General features: G+C 33.9%; 2 protein-coding genes across 2 annotated transcripts in view; one reads left to right on the top strand and one right to left on the bottom strand.

Annotated features, from left to right (window-relative positions):
- Positions 1–934: 934 nt before the first annotated feature.
- Positions 935–10675, bottom strand: LOC129221345 (RING finger protein 11-like). The gene is made up of 3 exons (XM_054855812.1): positions 10565–10675; positions 3667–3821; positions 935–1106 (listed from the first exon to the last, which is right to left on the bottom strand). The coding sequence occupies exons 1-3, from the start codon at positions 10673–10675 to the stop codon at positions 935–937; spliced, it is 438 nt and encodes a 145-aa protein (XP_054711787.1).
- A 1784-nt stretch (positions 10676–12459) lies between these two features.
- The window catches only part of LOC129221052 (cilia- and flagella-associated protein 44-like), a 103270-nt gene continuing 95321 nt past the window's right edge, over positions 12460–20408 (top strand). Inside the window, exons 1-3 of the mRNA XM_054855489.1 lie at positions 12460–12587; positions 16934–17096; positions 18834–19024. Of these exons, the coding sequence (XP_054711464.1) occupies positions 12460–12587; positions 16934–17096; positions 18834–19024 (482 nt within the window). The remainder of the gene's footprint in view (positions 12588–16933; positions 17097–18833; positions 19025–20408) is intronic.

The following is a 20408-nucleotide window of genomic DNA, read 5'->3' on the forward strand; positions in this document are numbered from 1 at the left end:
CCGACACATATTCGGCCGAAGCAAAAACTGCTAAAAACGCCGTGACGACACAGGATCGTCGAGGGCAGTTAGGAACCATTTTCTTGCGACGAGCCTGAATCGGCCGGGGCAGTATTAACACAAACTGCGCGGCCGATCCTGTATCGGCCGGGGCAAGGAATGGGTTAAAATAACCACTCATTGTTATTTTTTAAGAGCTTGTTATGCACATCACTATTTTGCAAAACAAGTGTGTTAATGGTTTGCATTTTGATGTAAATATTTCAAAGCAAATTTAAGCTCGATTTGTAATGACAAGATTTTTATATCATAAGTTCATCATAATTAGTTACCAAATTGCATGTGAGAAAGATTTTGTCAATCAGAGCAACTGACTCTGCAAATTAGAATGATAATAACTTTAGAGCGAATAATACAAACAAATCTAACATTAAATAAATGCTCAGAAATATCTTAATTTAAAGAAACATTAGTCCAAAACTACCGAATTCGTAATAAGATCAATCCAACACTTATCCGAAACGTTCAAAAGCGTGCAATATTTTTGTTATGCATCCAAATAACACTTGTCCATCTCTACTTAAAACAAAGTTGATTATGAAATTCAAAGAATGAGCAAATAAACTTGAAATAGAGTAGGATAAGACGCAGTGTATGACAATAAATTTATACACTTTTTAACTTGACTGGAAAGAAACCACAAATAAATAATAAAAACTATCAATACGTGAAATACTCAACTGTATGACAGGGATCTAAGCATTTTACTCACTTTGTCTTACTTTTTGACATAGTTTGCAGCAAAGGCATTCACTTACTCATGTATATAACTAGTGGTACGAATTAGTTTTACTCTTCGCGTAACGGTGCCACGCACGACATATTCACATAGTACACAAAAATTTACCACCTCTCTGGGAGAAGTTGACTTAGTTCAGTTTGTTTGGTATGTGGTTAAAAGAGCTGCATCCACAGGTTCCATACACGAAGGGCAAGTGAACGACCTCATTAGCCAATCGTCGATACAGTCCGTGTGATAGATATGCATGCATGGCAGAAATCGAATGGCATCTCCGATCAAAAATTCTCCCATGCATATGACACACCTGGGGGAGAAAAATTGAATGAATATTTAAAAATAATAATAATAATTTGAATTTTGATATCTTGAATCCAAATTATGTTTTTCGCAATCACGAGTGTGTGTATGTAGGCGTGTGTGTTTGTGTGTGGGCGTATGTGTTTGTGTGTAGGGGTTATGTGTATGTGTGTGTAGGCATGTGTGTTTGTGTCTGTGTGCTGGCGTAAGTGTGTGGGGAGTTGTGTGTATGAATGTGTGTGTGGGGGAGTGTATCTGTGTGTAGGCATATGTGTTTGTGTCTGTGTGCAGGCATGAATGTGTGGGTAGTTGTGTGTATATGTGTGTGTATGTTTTTGTGTGTGTATGTATGTATGCATGTGTGTATGTGTGCATGTAGGTGTATGTGTTTGTGTGTGTGTGTAGTTGTGTATGTATGTGCGTGTGTGTGTGGGGGGGTATGTGTGTGTAGGCATATGTGTTTGTGTCTGTGTGCAGGCATGAATGTGTGGGTAGTTGTGTGTATATGTTTTTGTGTGTGTATGTGTGGGTGTCTGTATGTATGCATGTGTGTATGTGTGCATGTAGGTGTATGTGTTTGTGTGTATGTGTAGTTGTGTATGTATGTGCGTGTGTGTGGGGGGGGTGTATCTGTGTGTAGGCATATGTGTTTGTATCTGTGTGCAGGCATGAATGTGTGGGTAGTTGTGTGTATATGTTTTTGTGTGTGTATGTGTGGGTGTCTGTATGTATGCATGTGTGTATGTGTGCATGTAGGTGTATGTGTTTGTGTGTATGTGTAGTTGTGTATGTATGTGCGTGTGTGGGGGGGGGGTATGTGTGTGTAGGCATATGTGTTTGTGTCTGTGTGCAGGCATGAATGTGTGGGTAGTTGTGTGTATGTGTGTGTGTATGTTTTTGTGTGTGTATGTGTGGGTGTCTGTATGTATGCATGTGTGCATGTAGGTGTATGTGTTTGTGTGTAGTTGTGTATGTATGTGCGTGTGTGTAGGACATGGATGCAATCTGGAGACGGTTTTCGCTATAGGAGCAGCATCGTGAGGAGCCGGTCGACGGTGATGGTGAGGAGGGTGGTGGTGGGAAAAATCAAAAGATGCCAAAAACAGTCAAATGAGAACAATAAGCAATCGTGATTGCCCAAAAAAAATCAAGCAATGCTTTATAAGAAACTAGCTGCGTTGCCCGGCTTTGCCTGGACCACCTTGAAAATACAAATTGTGTCAAGTGACGTATATTCAACAATCAGACTTAAAGAAATTTATTAAAAAAATATCATGCAAAATTTCCTTTCCAAACAATGACCACAGATATAAAGTACTTCTAAGAAATTAAATCAAGAAAGATGGATATAAAAAGTGCACAACTATGGAAACACAAAATAAAATCAGTTTAAGAAATTAAAATGTGTAAGAAAATGATTAACAATTTGAATGGAAAGGCGAATTTTTGAACTTGATTTAAAAAGGCTTGCAACTTTTTTTCCTTTCGAGATGGAAGCTTAGTTTTTCGATCATAGGTCAAGATAGATCTGGAGTAAAAAATGTCGATTTTTCCAATGGTGTCAAAAAGAAAACTGTGGGACAATTCCTTCACTTTTTACTGATAGATTTAATAAAGAAAGTAGTGCCTAAATTTCAGCTAAGCCTAAACAAATCCGAGTTAAAATAGAAATAACTGCGGCCGTAAGTAGGTTAGAGCATTGAAACAAATTGCGTAGAATGGCGGGGAATTCTACTCTTTCCAACGATATATAATATTAATATATGCAAGTAATTTTTCACTCCCATATTCAGGAATTTATATGAAAATTGGGCCTAAATTGGAATTAAAAGAAAAAAAAACTGTTCATTAAATGTTTTTCGAACTGGTCTGAAAAACTTTTCCGCATTTAAAGGAACAAACTGAAAATTTCTGCAAAATCGGCCGGGTAGCTCTCGAGTTTTGCAAGCTCAAACACACCAACGCTTTTTGGAGACTTAATTTTATACTACGTAGAGAAGACATTTCAACAATGTGTGCAGATACAGAGGGATGCAAGAGCGTTTTCAGCCCAACACGGGAGGGCATATACAGTGGCGGATCTAGCCGATTTTTTTGGTTGGGGCGATTCGAAATTTTTAAACAAACTTTCTTTGGATGTTCGTCCTAATGGTCACTTCTCAAACAGTGCTGGATCATCTATTTTTCCGAAAAATCACTGCCTCACCTCATCTTCCAGTTTACCAAGTTAAAATGTTAAAATAACAACAGAAATCGGATGAATTTATAAAAATTAAGGTAAGGTTAAAAACCAAAAAAATTCTTTATTGCTTCATTCTTTATTTCTTCATTGCTCTGAAGAAAAAGATATCAATGTTTAGTTACTTTTTGTGGCATTTGTGGAGGAGCATGGGAATAAGAGGCTTAATAACTTTGCACATTCAATGTTTAAAAATAAATCAATACATTCAGTAGACTCAATTTCTTAAAATTTAAATTCATTTATTAAGAAATGCAAATTGCTCAAAATATCTTTCTATATTCATTGGTGAAATTTAATTATTTGTTTTGTACAAAATAATACTTACTCTCTGTTTTTCTTGCTCCCATCATATTTCCCTGTTGGAAGATGCTGTATAAGTCCTATTCTTTGAGCAATTTTAATTTGCTCCTCTTCAGTTAGTTGAGATGCTGGACGACTGACGTTTGGAGATGGATAATAAACGGGAACAGAAACTGTTTCCTGAAATTAAAAGGCAGAATGAGTAAACAATCATAATAGATACCTAATCTTTACTAATAATAAAGGTGAAAGTCTCTCTGTCTGGATATCTCTGCCTGTCAGGATCTCAGTGACGCACATAGCGCCGAGACCATTTGGTCGATTTTCATAAAATTTGGCAGAGAATTAGTTTGTAGCATGGAGGTGTGCACCTTGAAGCGATTTTTAGAAAATTCGATTTTGTTCCTCTTATATTTCAATTTTAAGAACATTTTCCCGAGCAAAATTATCAGAAGATGGATGAGAAAATGACCAAGTTATCATAACGTGGAACCGTAACATGGGCAAGCCAATTGGCGAGAACTTCATCATAGATTATTTGTAAATATAGAAGCGAACCAAAAGACCTTTTAATTGTCTACTACGGGCAAAGCCGTGCGGGTGCCACTAGTAGTTAATAAACTAATTTTGCTACAGTGACAAAAGTAACAAAAATATAAACTTGATAAAACATACAGTGAAGCACCATTAATACGTTTCTCTTTTATAGGTTTTTATTAATTATACGGTTTTTAAATTTGTCCCTGCAGAGTCTAACACACAATAACTTATACCTATTTTACCTTTTTTCATTTGTACACTTTTTCATACAGTCCCTTCGCAAACGAATAAATGGTGGCATTTGTGCCAATGTCAATACGTTTCCTTTTTTTTGGTTTTTATCAATTATACGGTTTTAAAATTTGTCCCTGCAGAGTCTAACACACAATAACTTATACCTATTTTACCTTTTTTCATTTGTACACTTTTTCATACAGTCCCTTCGCAAACGAATAAATGGTGGCATTTGTGCCAATGTCAATACGTTTCCTTTTTTTTGGTTTTTATCAATTATACGGTTTTAAAATTTGTCCCTGCAGAGTCTAACACACAATAACTTATACCTATTTTACCTTTTTTCATTTGTACGCTTTTTCATACAGTCCCTTCGCAAACGAATAAATGGTGGCATTTGTGCCAATGTCAATACGTTTCCTTTTTTTTTGGTTTTTATCAATTATACGGTTTTAAAATTTGTCCCTGCAGAGTCTAACACACAATAACTTATACCTATTTTACCTTTTTTCATTTGTACGCTTTTTCATACAGTCCCTTCACAAACGAATAAATGGTGCTTCAATGTATTGCCTGTTCAAAAGATAAAACCTTAGCTGCAAAATAAATAAATAAGTAAATAAAAATAAAGAAATTTGTTCTCTTGATACAAAATTTACATTCTAAATCAACCATACATTATCCAATCATGATTAAAAGAAAAAAAAACTATTAATTGTGAAAAAGCAAATGAAATAAAGCAATCATAGATCGTTGAATGGAGACTTGTTGAATTTCTGCAAACACCTTTTGAAAATGTGGTGCGAGTTTTGTGTTTAAAGGCACGTAATGCAGGGGTGTCCCCCCCCCCCCAATATCGGTCAAATTTAATGTAGCAATCCTGCATAAAACAACAACTCACTTTTTTCTTTTTTACATTTTAAAACCTCTGCTTATATACTTCCCATTTTCTCAATACAGTTATACAAGAGGAGTCATAAAAATTTTTAAAAATTTAAAATGTAACTAGGTATTTTAAGCTTTAATGCTAACCTGTTGCAAATTGAAATTTGGAGTTACTTCTTTTTTGTGGCAAGCAATTGCAAAAAATATAAACATTAAGAAGGAACAACTATTTTAACTTTATGTAATAGAAATTCCAAAGTAAACAAGAGAAATTTGAATTTACTACCAATTGGAAGTCCCCAAAACAATATTATAAATACTACAGTAGGCTCTCTGTTTAACGACGCTCTATTTAACGATGGCTTTTCACGGTCCCAGATGGTTCACTAGTGTTAAAAGCATTCTATTTAAGGACGTTTTCTACGTAAGGACGATTTTTTGTGGTCCCTTGAAAGTCGTTAAACAGAGAGCCAACTGCAGTATCAAGGAAAAATGACAAGGGCGCCCATATAGGGGACAAGGAGGGCTAAAGTCCCCCCCCCCCTTAGAAATTAGAACTTTCTTGTTTTTAGTATTTTTTTCTTTGTAAAAATGTAGAAATATTTCTTCTCCAGCCATTAATGAATAAGTGATTAAAAATGTCCAATTTTAATGACTCTAATCTGTCCTGAAATTGGTTTTCATGGGGAAAATATTATGCTAAACCACGGTTAAAATATCTGAGCCCCCCAGTGGCACATCCACCGGGGGTTAACCCCCCCCCCTCCCCCAGAACTCCTGGCACATATTTTTTTCTTCACATAAAAATAATTTTTTTTTTCAAAACGGGATTGGTTTTTAAAAAAAAATTACTGAACGCAGGGGCGTAGCTAAGGGGGGGTTTTGGGGACAACCCCCCCCCGAAAAGTTAGTCTCAAAAAAAAAAAAAAAGAGAAAAAGAAGAGAGAAGAGAAAGAAAAAAAAAAGAAGAAAAGGGAAAAATTCCAAGCGATTATACATACATATATATATATATATATATATATATATATATATATATATATATATATATATATATATATATATATATATATATATATATTATATATGTATATATATATATATATATATATATAAGAAGTAACCCCCCCCCCCCCCGAAAGTCGGGTCTAGCTACGCCACTGACTGAACGGATGATACTGAAATTTACTGAATTGACCAAGGTCACATGACTATTTTACCTGCCATGTGTGCCGCCTTTGTAAAAGGATAACATGATTTTGTCATGTGATCATTTTCTATGACGTCATGTGAAACTATCCAATCGAATTTTCAGGGGTTTAACTCTTTCCTTCTCAGAATACATAGTCGAACTCGTCCGAGTGCCTTGAATTCTACCTTGAATAGCTGAACGCAGCCTAGAATATTTTCCACCACCTTCAAGAGCTAACAAGCGTGAATAGAGGCGTGTGTGCGGGATCAGGATTCGACAGGTGATATCGGGGACAATGAGAAATGAATGCATAGGCTGCGTCGAACTCAATGATCCTGGCGTCGAAGTTTCGTTTCAACTTGACATTTTCAGTGCTGCTGCTTTTACTCTGGAAGTAAACACATTGGACCCGAAACGGATTTTTCAGTTCATGAAACAATATCAATTCGGAAAAAATTCCCCAATATTTTAAAGTACAGTTACTCGGTGACATCCAGTAGCTTATCACAGGGGGTGGCGGTGGGCGAAGAGGGGGGGGGGGGGTCCGTTGGGTAGCACCATTAGCGTACATGAGGGAGGCAAGAGGGGACACCAAGCTTCCTTAAAAATTAGTACTTCCTTGCTTTTATTACCACTTTTTCGGCCAAATTATTTTTTAGAAAACGCTAATCTGCACTGAAATTGCTTTCAGAATCACAACAGTGTCTCTCAGTATTCACTTTCTTCTATAGAAAATGAAAAGAAAAAAAAATAATAATCTAAAAATTATTATTACTAACAGAATAAATTTGATATGGGTTTTCATCATAACCAGGGTCGTCATTTGGGGTTCGGGTGGGGGGATCAATTTTCCTCTTTGTTTTTAGGAAATTAATGTTTTTACAAAAAGTGGGCAGGTTTTCCTGTTTTTGGTTTTTATTTATATTGTAAATATACCCCTCCCTCGGGAAAAATTCGAAGTAACAGTCCTGATTATAACTAATGATTTCTTCTTTATATCAAAGATATTATTGTTAAAAAATACTTTTCCAACTATTTGCTACGAAGGTTTGAAACAAGCTAAAGCATCAGTGTCATCTATTCAACAAAATTGATGTTTGTACATAAAAAGCAAGCTATAGGTTCTGAACAAACTGCTTGTTTTTCGACATTTTCTTTGAGCGTTCTCAGAAAACTAGGTTCAAAAAAAAAATTTTTTTTTTTGATAGATATTGGATTACCATGTTTGAATCTTATTATATTTTCATTCTTCCTTTTTTTTAAAAAAAATTCATATTCCTCACCAATTTTTCTGCCTTAGATTTTTAATTTGCCAGAAAGACATTTAAAAAATCTTTAATTTAATCCATTAATTGCTCAACAACCTAAAAAGGAAATTTCAAATTTGAAATAGTATAATGTTTTACATTCCTAATTTGAGGGAAAACGCTGCAGGAATTTGCTCCACGTGGAACGGGCAGAGACGGGAGGACACTTGTCACTATTTGATGGGAAGATAAAAGGGGTTGGGGGTTACCCACAGGATTCGCAAATCCCAACTGAGCCGTGCAGAGAGGACCAAGGGACAGGAGATAAGCATAGAACTCTGGACAGGCACATTTACAACCCCGAATTTTCTCTGATTTTTCCCATTTCTCATCGAAAGATCGAGATCGTTCTACTGTTATCTTGATTTTCACGCTCTACGTTTTGACTTAGCATTTTTATACGCGTTTATGTGCAGTACAACAAGCAATACAACAGGTTTGATCTGGAATCTTCCACAATGTCTGCATTGAAACCCACGAAAAAGAGAAAACATGATATTTCAACATGTTTTGAAAAATCGAAAAAAGAGAAAACCTATATGGAAAGTGTTCTCTCTGCACACTCTTCGAGTGAAAAGAACCAGGACTCTGATACATTTACAGTCAAGTTCACTGAAAGATCAGTTACTAATTGTTCAGGACAGGATTTTGGAGTACATATTAGAGCTGGAAAGCAGGTAGTTAGATTTTTTTTTCTCATTGTACACTGCGAGCATCTTTTTAAAAATAAATTATATTGTATACTTTTCTTCGTCTTAAACCCATCGTTACAGCAATATTAATTATTTATTATTTTCAGCAAATGAATAATTATTAAGCAATTTCAGTTAATTGATTAGATATATTGAATAATAATTTTTTACATAAGAAATGAATGAAAAATAATGCAAGAATTTTCGATTTTGAAACCCCCCCCCCCCCCAGAACTTTTTTCTGGCTGCGCCACTGGAGCCCCCCTTACAATTTTGCATATGGGTGCCCATGAAAAATGAATTGTAAGATTAGAGACAAGAAAATCTTGAAATTGACAAAATATTCAGAGCTATATTTTCCAATTTGAGCTTCAAGGTACAGTAAGTGCAACTTCAGACTACTTTCTTCTAAAAGACTAGTTAAAAAGTTCAAAAAAATTAATGTGTAACGCAGGGAAAGAGACTTGAGAGAATTTTTTCCCTTAACAGTTTTTTGAAAAATCATTAAAAGACATTCGTTTTTTTTAGTTTTCTTTTTCTCTTATTTTTTACAGTAAAAACCAGAGCATCGGTCTCTCTCATTTAAGTGCAGTACCTGAATTTATGTTCAGATTGAAAAAATAAATTAATGAATGAATAAAAAAATAATAAGAATAAAAAATAATAATAAGGGAAAAAAATCTTGGAAGCATCAAGTGCAGCATCTTGCATGATTGTATCTCAGATCTTCTGTAAAGAAAAATCTTGCATAAATTATAAACCATTAATTATGCCAATAAAATAATGCTCTTGTGCATGGACATATCTATTCACAGATAGATTTAAGTCTGAAAAAAAATTTGTTTTTTCCCCCACACTAAAAACTGATTGAAATTTGCTTTGTGAACACCATTTATTAAAGGGGTAATTTTGGTGTTAAGTTATTATTTAGAGGGTTTGGTTATTAGTCCTCAGACAGAAAATGTTATTGATCTGGTCTTAATAAATCAGGATTTCAAGTTTAGTCAAGAATGCAGCATTGCAAGTAACAAATTCAACAGAATGCTTGGGTTTATTAATAGATCTATTTCAAACAAATCTAAGAAGGTTCTTCTGCCTTTATATAGGAGTTTAAATGCATTTTGGAATGTGCTGTTCAGTTTTGGTCTCCTTATTTCAGGAGAGATATTTCTGTATTGGAAAGAGTTCAAAGGAGGGCTACTAGACTAGTAAAAGGACTTTCAGATTTAGATTATGATACCAGATCCAAAAGGCTTGGAATGTATAGCCTGGAGCAGAAGAGAGTCAGAGGAAACATGATTCAAATGTTTAAATTATCAAAATGAAAAATGTTAATGGGTTAAATCTTTGCATGGAAATCAAGATGAGGGGTCATTGTTTTAAGCTATTCAAATCTCAAGCTAAACTGGAAATTAGAATAATCTACTACTTTAGTAGGGGCACTCGGAGCAGCTTATCGGAAGACGTGGTAATGAGCAAGGGGTTTACGAGGGCCATTGATCTTCACTGTGACTAATAAACTGACTAGGACCAGCCTAGCTGGGCCTAGAGTCTGTTGCTGGTCATCATTGTATTTGTATTATAATATAGGATAGTTTTTACAGACACTGCATTAAGCCTATTAACATCAGCTGTATAGATTTACTTCTTTCTTTAGGAGTTATAGATAAAAGCAAAAACTTAATTCATATTTAATTTATCCCATGGTATTCATGAAAGAGTGCACATAAATGCATGTTGTTGATTAAGTACACATTGATGAACTACTTTTGTATTTTGTGTGTGAATAATTTACTTATTGATCCTTACAAACATAATGTTAATTAATTAAGCTTAAATTCAAGCACATGAAAAGACACACAAAACTTTTCTCCAAAAAAGGACTTTTCATATAAAAGAGGATAAAAAAAACAAGTACAGAAAAACAGCTGTGTAGGTGCTATTATTATTATTTTTTTTTCACGAAACAAAAAAAAAAAAAAATTATAAGTCAAAAATGTAATAACATTTTGAGCACAAAACTAACTATTGTCAACAAAAATTATTAAAAAATTAAATCAATAAGTTAAAAACCTGATAAGGCGGAGGGGGTCCAAGTTGATCAGATGAAGATTCCCTGGCGCTTTGATTTTCACGTAATAGCGATATGTCATCAGTTGAAACGGATTTCAAACAATTTCCCATATTTATAAAAAATAATAAAAATAGAAGATCACAGCATAACTTATAGTTGATTTAATTTGGGAAGCAAGTTGCTACTGAACTGTAAGGACAGCCATTGAAGCATTAGAAAATAACAAAGACAATGAAACTTAAAATAACAAAATCTTTAAAATGTTTTGGCTGTATTTTGATAATTTTGCACCAAAAGAGGTGCACTTGATTCGAATCGGGGCAGGAATGTACATATCATGTCATACTGTCAAATTCATGTAGAACGCTTGAATATTATTACATTATAACCATCGTCAACATAAAACAGCTGAGGATAGACAACAAAGATGCAATATGCCAGCCAATGAGATTGCAGTAAATATTGCAGACTGTTTAAAGGTCTCGGATGTTTTCTTCTTCGAAACGAGTAACTTGTGGCCTGGTATAACATATTTAAAAAATGACAACTGTTGTAAAATATGCAGTAATAAAATACTGATAATAATTTTCAATTGAAAAAGTAAACCCTATGAATGTTTTGCTCTTATTTTATATAATTTCTTTACTTGTCTCAATGTCAAAACAGAAACCAGTCCTTGCAATCGTAACCGGGTTATTCTTGTGCGCTAGTTTTGAAATCGTGAGCTGTCGTTTGAAATGTTGGAAAAAAGTAAAAGGTTAAGCTTTTATTAATATTTTAATGAGCAGTTTTGTAAACTTAATTTATTCTTTAAATAATTCTTTTGAAAATTTATCAAACTTTTAACTAAATAAGTGCTTGAGCTTTTCTTTTCCATATAGTCGATAACACTGTGTGCTTATACTAGGGAAAACTAATAATGTCCTTCGATGGTCATTAATGCATTCTCGTTATATCATTTTTATATAATAAATCGATGAATATATTGCATTAGTACGATCACTTCATAGTTGTTGGTTGTATTTGGTTTAATGGCCAAGAGTCTTTATAGGCTATCTGCGCTTCCACTTCAATTTTTTAATTTTTTATAATCAATCCTATATATATATATATATTTATATATCGCTCATTTGGAAGAAGAGTGCCACAATATGAAGAAATGAAATTTTACAGAAGCGTTTGAAGCAAGGGCGCCCATATGCAAAATTTTAAGGGGGGGGGGGGGGGGGCTCAAAAATTTCCCCCATGGTTTAGCAGAATATTTTCCCCATGGAAAACGATTTCAGTACATATTAGAGATATTAAAATTTGACATTTTAAATAACTTATTCATTAATGGCTGGAAAAGAAAATTTTATACATTTTTGCAAAGAAAAAAGCAATAAAAGCAAGGAAGTTCTCATTTCCAAGGGGGGCTTGAGCCCCCCTTGCCCCCCTATATGGGCGCCCTTGGTTTGAAGTTGAACTCATCAGGCAATTAGTAAGAAAAGTAAGTTTGCTGTGCTCTCCAGTGGTTGGAATTCTAACAAAAAATCTGTCATTATTTTCTAAAGAAGATTACGTCCTTTGAAGCATTTTAAGCAAAAAAAAAGAGAAAATTTAAAATTTTGTATTCAGGCAGTCTTCTTGCAAACGAGCGATGTAAGTTTCATAACTTTTTTCAAAATTTGTCACTTTTAGCAACGCAGGACATTGTAATTGCTCGTTTTAAGATACAAAAAATTCTAAAATAATCAGTACTGTCACTTTTTAATAAGAAATGTTAGATGAAAGGATATAAATATGGGTCACATTCAGTGATGTAAAATACCCGGGTACTATTTATTTTTGACAGTATCTTCCCGGGTAAATACCCAAAATGCATGATCAGCATATGAGGTGCTATGCAGAAAAGATGAGTTTAAAGCAAGTTGTTCTGTTTGCATGCTATCTTTCAATGAATAGTGTTAGCAGGTCTAGTCCTCAATTTTTACGAAGGAAGACTCGGCGATCTGAAGAAACTCCTCTTACAGACATAGGACAGTAAGACACCTAAAACATTTTCCGGGCAGTATCTAATACAGTAAAACCCCTCCTAACGGACACCCCTCAATGGCGGACACCCCTCTTATGTGGACAATTTTTAATTCCCCAGTTCCAATGCAAATAACATAATTAAACCCCTGTCCTGCGGACACAAAAATTTGTCCCGTTAGTGTCCGTATTAGAGGGAGTTTACTGTAGCTATAAAAGGAATTTATCTTGAAGGGAAAAAAAAGTCTTCTCTTGTAGATGAAAATTTAGTTTGATTTGTTTATAGCAAACCTATCAAGTAAACTTTCTGAAAAAGGGTAAAGTAAAATCCAGAATATTTTAGCATGATCAGTTTAGCTTTTTTCCGGGACCAGCAGGAAAATGACATTTTAAGCAAGATATTGTACAAAACGGACAACGTAAAATCAGGGTTCAAATTGCCCGTTTAGATTAACCTAGAATCAAATCGTAAGACAAAATATTTCTACTCTGTAATGTGTCATTATGGTATTCTATTGTAGTTTTCAGGATTAAATATTAATTGTTTGGTCATCCACTACAAAAATCCAGCTTATAAATTACATTTAAGTTATCAAAACTTGATATTTATTGCCCTAAAATTTTTGAAAGCGAAGCCTATTCTCAATTTGCAAGGAATATTTCCTTTCTAGATTTACTACAGCCTTTATTTGGAACAATTGTAATTCTAAGGTAACTGACAGCATGTTGAGAAATTTTTTTATGACAGCAACTAGATAAGTTGTAGATTTTTTTACAATAGTTGGCAGAAAAATGAACGAAATGTGCATAAAATACAAATGCTTGCAACTAAAAATAATATGTTTTTTTACATGTACTATGGATAAATAAAAAGATACATTTCTGTAGTTTGTTTATTACTGAGTATAATATCCTAATCACTAAGTAAAAATGCCGTGTAATAATTACATTATCAAGTATGTACTTGTAATGTTCAACGCAAAACATACGTTGTACAAACGATCTTTTATCCTAGTTTATTGACCTTTTTAAGCTGAATCGAATGGTCTAATTGAATTTTCGAAATACATTTTGGTTGATTTTTAAAAATTTGTTAAAAACACGATAATTGACTGGCAATTTAAACAGTAGCATGTCAGTCAGTTACCATGCTTTTGATACTTTTTTTTTTGTTAAATCATCCAAAATGTGTTCCAAGAATTCAACTACAGTTTAAAAATACAATAATCTAGGAGAAAAGATTGTTTGCACAACGTATGTTTTGCGTTGAATGTTGCAAAATGCAAACAGTTTTGCTCTGAAAGTGACAGTCAGTTACCTGTGAAATTGTCCATATATATATATATATATATATATATATATATAAGGTTTTTTTCAATAAGGCTTTTCATATATAGTGTTGTTTGATTTTGAGTAATATAATTCAATTTTTTTTTTAACTAAAAATTCCTTGTTAAATGCTATACAATTGTATTAAAATTTTTTTAAAAATAATCTTTAATATATTTCTTATATCCATAGTTTTATGAATGCTGTGTTGATGTGAAGAATTATTTGGGCATGCATGCTACATTTAAACCAGATGTTTTGAAGAAGTCCTCAGACAGAATTCTCAATTATGAGTCTCTTCAAATTTTGTATCCTTAAATGTAGTTGTTATGAAAAGTGTTCCTATGTAACTTTTAGCAATACTTTAGTAACTTAGAGTGGGGCTATGTTGGACAGTGCCTGTGAGGGGAAACTGTTTGCCGATGTTGACAGAATCCTGCAATTTTTCCCTGTTAAGTTTTTGCGTAAAAGCATGTCTCTTGATAATAAAGATGATAGAAAAATAAGTAATTTAATTCTTCCCTCTTAGAATATAATGTTTCTGTCAAGATGGAAGTTTATGTGCACACTATTAGTTTTTATAAAAATATTATCTCACTAGTACTTTAATACTTAACTGGTGAGGTGTTTTTTGCATCATAAGTGGTGAGGTTGGGTGACCCAAACATTATATTCAAGGCTCGATTAAGATATTAGGAGGCCCTATGCCAAGCACTTTTTTGGGAGCCCCCTGTCATCAAAACTTAAAATTTTAACCTTTGGCTAAAACAATTTCAGCCATTTGGGACCCTAAAAGAGAGAGGGCCTTAAGCCATGACCTAGTTGGCAAATTCAGTAATCAGGCCCTGGTTATGCAGTTGGCTCTCTGTTTAACAATGCTCTATTTAACGACTATCTCTATTTAAAGACAACTTTTCACGGTCTCGGATGCTCCATTGTAGTTTCAAAAGCATTGTATTCAAGGACAAATTCTACTTAAGGACGATTTTTTATGGTCTCTTGAAAGTTGTTAAAGGAGAGCCCAACTATATTTCTTGTTCAATCAATGGGTCATTGTTTTAAGCTATTTAAATCTCAAGCTAACATGGATGTTAGGAAAAATTATTATTTTAGCAGGGTAGTGGAACGTTGGAACAGTTTACCGGAAGAGGTGGTAATGAGCAAGGGAGTAGATAGTTTTAAGAGGGCCATTGATCTTCACTGGGATTGTAAATTGACTAGAACCAGTCTAGCTGGGCCCAGAGCCTGTTGCTTGTCGTCACTTTTGTATTTGTGCACTCCACGAAATTTAGCAAGTTAAAACAGAAAAAGTGCCAATGATTTTTGTACTGTTTATTTATATAAAAATGCTGCTACAATAGTAGCATAAGTGTACTGTTGTAATATAAAGCCATGCATGTTAATTACAAAACTTTGTATGCAAGTGTAGAAATCTTAAAATTTAGGCATCATATAGGAACAGAATAATTGATTTAAAGGTATTGAAAAAGTAAAAAAAAAAAAGTAAAAAAAATTAAGTAACTAAATATTGGAATGGGGGAAAATTGTAATCTTTTGGTTAGGTGGTGCTTATTACACCCCAAACAGCAAAATACTAGTAGTTGACTACATTCAATCCAAGTTAGCCTGAGATTTAAATAGCTTAAAACAATGACCCCTCATCCTGCTTTCCGTGCAAAAATTTAATCCGTTAGCATCTTTCATTTTGATAAATTTAAATAACTGAATCATATCCCCTCTGATCCTCTTTTGCTCCAGGCTATACATGTTAAGCCTATTAAGTCTGGTATCATAATCTAAATCTGAAAGTCCCCTTACTAGTCTAGTTACCCTTCTTTGAACCCTTTCCAATACACAAATATCTTTCCTCAGATAAGGCGACCAAAACTGCACAACGTACTCCAAATGAGGTCTTACTAAACTCCTATATAAAGGCAGAAAAACCTTCTTAGATTTGTTTGTAATAGATCTTTTGATATTTATATCAGGATTTATGATATGGGGATTTATGATATGAAGGTTTATGATATGAGGATGATATTTATATGAGGAAGTTCTCTATATAATCAGAGCTTATAATCTGTTTCACTTCTCAAAGTGTACTACTGTTTCTTGTTAGAAATTAATGGTGCAGTGCTTAAAAAACTGTTTCAAGCGTTATATCTGTACCTCAGAGCCAGAAGAACGCAAATCACATTACTGTAATTTAACAGGAGAGAGGAAAACTTTTTCTAGCGCATGCAAAGGATGGGACACATGCTCTATTATCCCTGGTAAAAAGAATGAAAAAAAAAAAAATTTTTTTTAAGAGAATTATGTTAGGGGTCGTCCATTAATCACATTAGGCTTGAAAGGAGGGGGGAGAGGGTCCAAAAAAATCACGAAACATCACATAGGGGAAGGAAGGTTGTAGTAATATATCACGTGTATTTATTTTTTCGACGAATGCGCAACACTCAACCGAAAAGCGCAAAATTGACGACGCCGAGTGGTTCAATGAAACCGATGTGGATCTCGATGAATTAAGAACTGCCTACAACTACAACTAAAGATGCTTATCCAGTTGTTGGCATGGAATTAAGCCTTGGTCATCTGTGGTCTGAGGATACTCTACTTTAATATTTTTCACGTACCTTCAATTATTATAATCTTTGTTGTTATTATTGTAGTCTTTCATTATTAGATGATACTTATACCTGTATTTTATAAATATTTAAAAAGAATGAAAAGATTTTTCATAGGTACTAAAAATACACGTGATATAATGGGGGGGGGGGGTAGTCTTCAACCTCACCATGTATCACCAAGGTGGAGGGGGGTTAAAAAATGCCAAAAAAAAAAAAAATCACATGATTAATGAACGGCCCCTTACATAGCTCAATGCAGAATAGGCTTCTACATACAAAGCACTTAATAAACAGAAAATCACAAATTTTGGACTTACGTCACTCTGGCTCTGAGGTACAGATTTTAGCCCAAACTTTTTTCTTGATGAAATACATTATTTTCCTTAATAGCAGTTTTAGGTATTCTTTTGGATACCAGCATCAGTTGGGTCCTAATATTGCCTTCGTAAATGATGAAACAATAATAGTAGTTGCAGGAAATTTCTTGAATTTTTATAATATCAAAACCTTGGAACAGAGTTTTCTTCCCTCTGAGCATGGAATTGGATTTCTATCAGTCGCTGTAAGTTTTTTTTCTAAAGTTTCTTTTTTCACTGATGTGTATCAGTTTCCTTTGAATATTTTTGATGATTTTTGAGAAAAATTGTCAGAAATTTTTTTTCATGGGGAAGGATTGAGATGGGGGACAACTAGATTTGAAAGGAAGAAATCTTTCATTTTGATCAATGCAGATATGTACCACATTTTCATAAATTCATGCTCTCAGGAAATTTATTTATTCATTATTTTTTTGTTTTAATGTTTCATAAGTAAGTTTGATTGGTATAAGAAATGTTGATAGTTAGCACATAGCATATTTAAATTAAAAAAAAAAAATAATGAAAGAAACAAAATTTTTATTCACATTTCTTGACTTAAAGTTGACAATGTGAAGTTATTATATTGAAAAAAAAAAAGAGTTTATTCACCTTTAATAATTGTTCTATTCTGTTTTTTTTTAAGGTACATCCATCAAAAAAATATTTTGCTGCTTCAGAATGGAATTCAAAATTTTCCGTACAAGTGTTTTCATATCCTGAGTTAAGAAAAGAAAACATTTTAAAACATGAGACTTCTAAACTTCCATGCCATGCCATGAAATATCAGTAAGTTATCGCAAAATATGCTGCCTCATATTATGAGGCAGTGAGAAGCAAAGAGTAAGTAGACATTTTCAAGTTTTGAATAAAACAACTTAAAAGATAACATCCTTGGTAGCCTAACATTGTTTTTTTTCTAAATCCTGCTGTACAGCAGTGCCTACCAGGGCTACCAGTACTATTTCTCACCCAAAGATGGAGGAGGGGTTCACCTACTATTTGCTCTGGTTATCTCCAAATTTTGAATTTTGACACTTACATCCCTTTGCTTCTCACTGCCTCATATAATCTCTAGTAAAATATGTATTATGTTTATCATGATTGGTGTTTAAAGAACCAAGAACAGAAGGGGGTTCCGGGAATGATAACAAAAAGTCTAAACCAGTAACATAAAAATGAATGAATAAATAAAATCAGTTCCAACGTAAATCAACAAGGAACATTTTATTTTAGTTACCTACTTTTTATTTAGTAGTAAGAAATAATTTTAATATGTATGTGACAGAATTGCGATATTAAGTGGGAAAAAAAAATTTAATTTAATACATCAATTAAAATTTGGAAAAAAGCTGTATTAACATCAAATGTCATCCCCTACAAGTTCAAAAAAAAAAAATGTATTTGAACATATGTGGATAGATAAAAAGTATTTTATTAACAATTGAAAATTTGAGCAAGATACATTAATGTTGAGCTGTGATCAATGTTGAGATTCATTTTAGGCAAGACTGCTTGGTTTTTGTTGTTTTTTTTTTGGCTCTCTTTTGAATAGACCACTATAATTACCTACTTTTCCTTTTTTTCACTCGAGTCCCCCGGACCTACCACGTACCTACTTGTGGCTTAACCAGTTGGATAGGACCCTGAAGACAGCTCTGATTTTTTGAACCAGACCAGAAACCGAGAAATCTCTGGTCCAGCACCCCCAGAGGTATCCTTGGAGGACTTTGAGAGCATATTTAATGAGCCCCATGAGCATATTTGATGTCCCCCAGTCACCATTAATAAAGACGGTGGATCGATCCAGCGAGGATCGAACAAGGTACCCTCCGGTCACAAGTCTGATGCCTTACCAATCAGGCCACCACGCCCCTTATAATTACCTACTGTAAGCTATAATATTAAATAATTCAGTAAACTAAATGTATGTGTAACATTTTTTATCTTTCAGTTCAAATGAAGAACTTTTGGTGACTTTAAGCTCACATCCAGAAAATAAAGTCATCATTTGGCTTTGGGCTGAAGAGTTAATGCTCTATGATGCAAGAGAACAAAGTGTGCCGATCTATGATTTAAACTTTTCAAACTTTGATCCAGATATTTTTGTTACTTCTGGAAAGCATCATGTTAAGTAAGTGTTCAATATTCATTCATTTATGTATTTTTTGTTCATTCTTAACTCAGATCAATATTATTATTTATGCTTTTGTTAGTTAAGATAATTAACAAATTGTTAAGGCAAACCGTCGATCGCGATCGATCTCGAGCCTATTTTCCCTCGATCGTGACTATATGTTTTCCTTGGTTTCTATCGAGTACCATTTTCTGAAACAAAATGAGGTTTATTGTCCAAATTATTTGAAAAATTTCCAAACTTTTTATGTTCAGCGGAACTTTTAATGGTCATTATTTTATCAATTTTATAACAATCAACATACCTATGGGTGAAAATATTTCCATGTGAGTTAACAGTGTTTACATGACATTATTTTATCAAATTAAAACAACTAATTAATAAGTAGTAAAGTCTATTTTGGTAAGATTTTGCCTATAATTTGAAGTCGGCATAATCTCAATGTAACCGTGAATGCAACATGACTGTTTACCCCCCCCCCCTCCAAATCGATCTTCGTATTCACCAAACTTGGAAAGTAGATCTTCAGTCAATTTAGGTTGCCGGCCGCTGGGATAGATTATACAATAGAGCTCCGATTTAACATCTTCGCACATTTAAAGTTTTTTCTTTTTGGTCCCAAATTTTTTCAATGCTGTTAGTGTTATTTCTTCCCGGGTATTTACATTCACTGCATTCCGCTTTGCAACCAAATAATGTCAACTAGCTTTCGCTCATTTTTCTATAACAAATTACTCATATTTCCCAGAAACATGTTTTAAACTATTTCTCATAACTTCTTTCCATTCAGCTTACAAATAAAAAGCACATGGCATAAACGATAAATGTGAACTTTTGTTTTGCAGTAGTGTTTTTTAGTTAAAGAACTGTTGTTTAAAGCGCCCTCTTGTGAGAGAAACACTTTCCAGAGTGTGAAAGTGCAAAAGAGGAGAGACGTGCACTTGAGTCAAAGCATGGCCCCACTTAATTTTTTATAGGCCGTGGAAATCGCTGAAACCCATGGCAACAAATAGGGTGCTACAGGGCATCCCTGTTTCCATTACTTTGCCATTGATTGGTGAGTTTAGGGGTTACCAGTAGCTCCTCTTGCATTCCAAATGGGCGATGTCCAATCAAAAATATAGACAAACTTTGAAACATTGTTAATGATTGGTGAATGTATGAGCTGCATTGAAACGTTGCCATTGATTGGTGGATGCATGAGCTGTATCGGTTTAACGCAGAAAAGTCAAAAAATGTCAACGCCTGTAAGCGTATTTAATGGTGCCATGGTCAAAGCAAGCAAGTGTCCCAGACCAGAACTCTGAAAAATCATATTGTGGTTCCAGATGAGACCATATTCTTCAGTGTTAACTTATGTGTTACGTGTGTTCATAGCTGT

Source organism: Uloborus diversus, chromosome 4, assembly GCF_026930045.1.
Source record: "Uloborus diversus isolate 005 chromosome 4, Udiv.v.3.1, whole genome shotgun sequence".
In the NCBI taxonomy this organism is placed as follows: Eukaryota; Metazoa; Arthropoda; class Arachnida; order Araneae; family Uloboridae; genus Uloborus; species Uloborus diversus.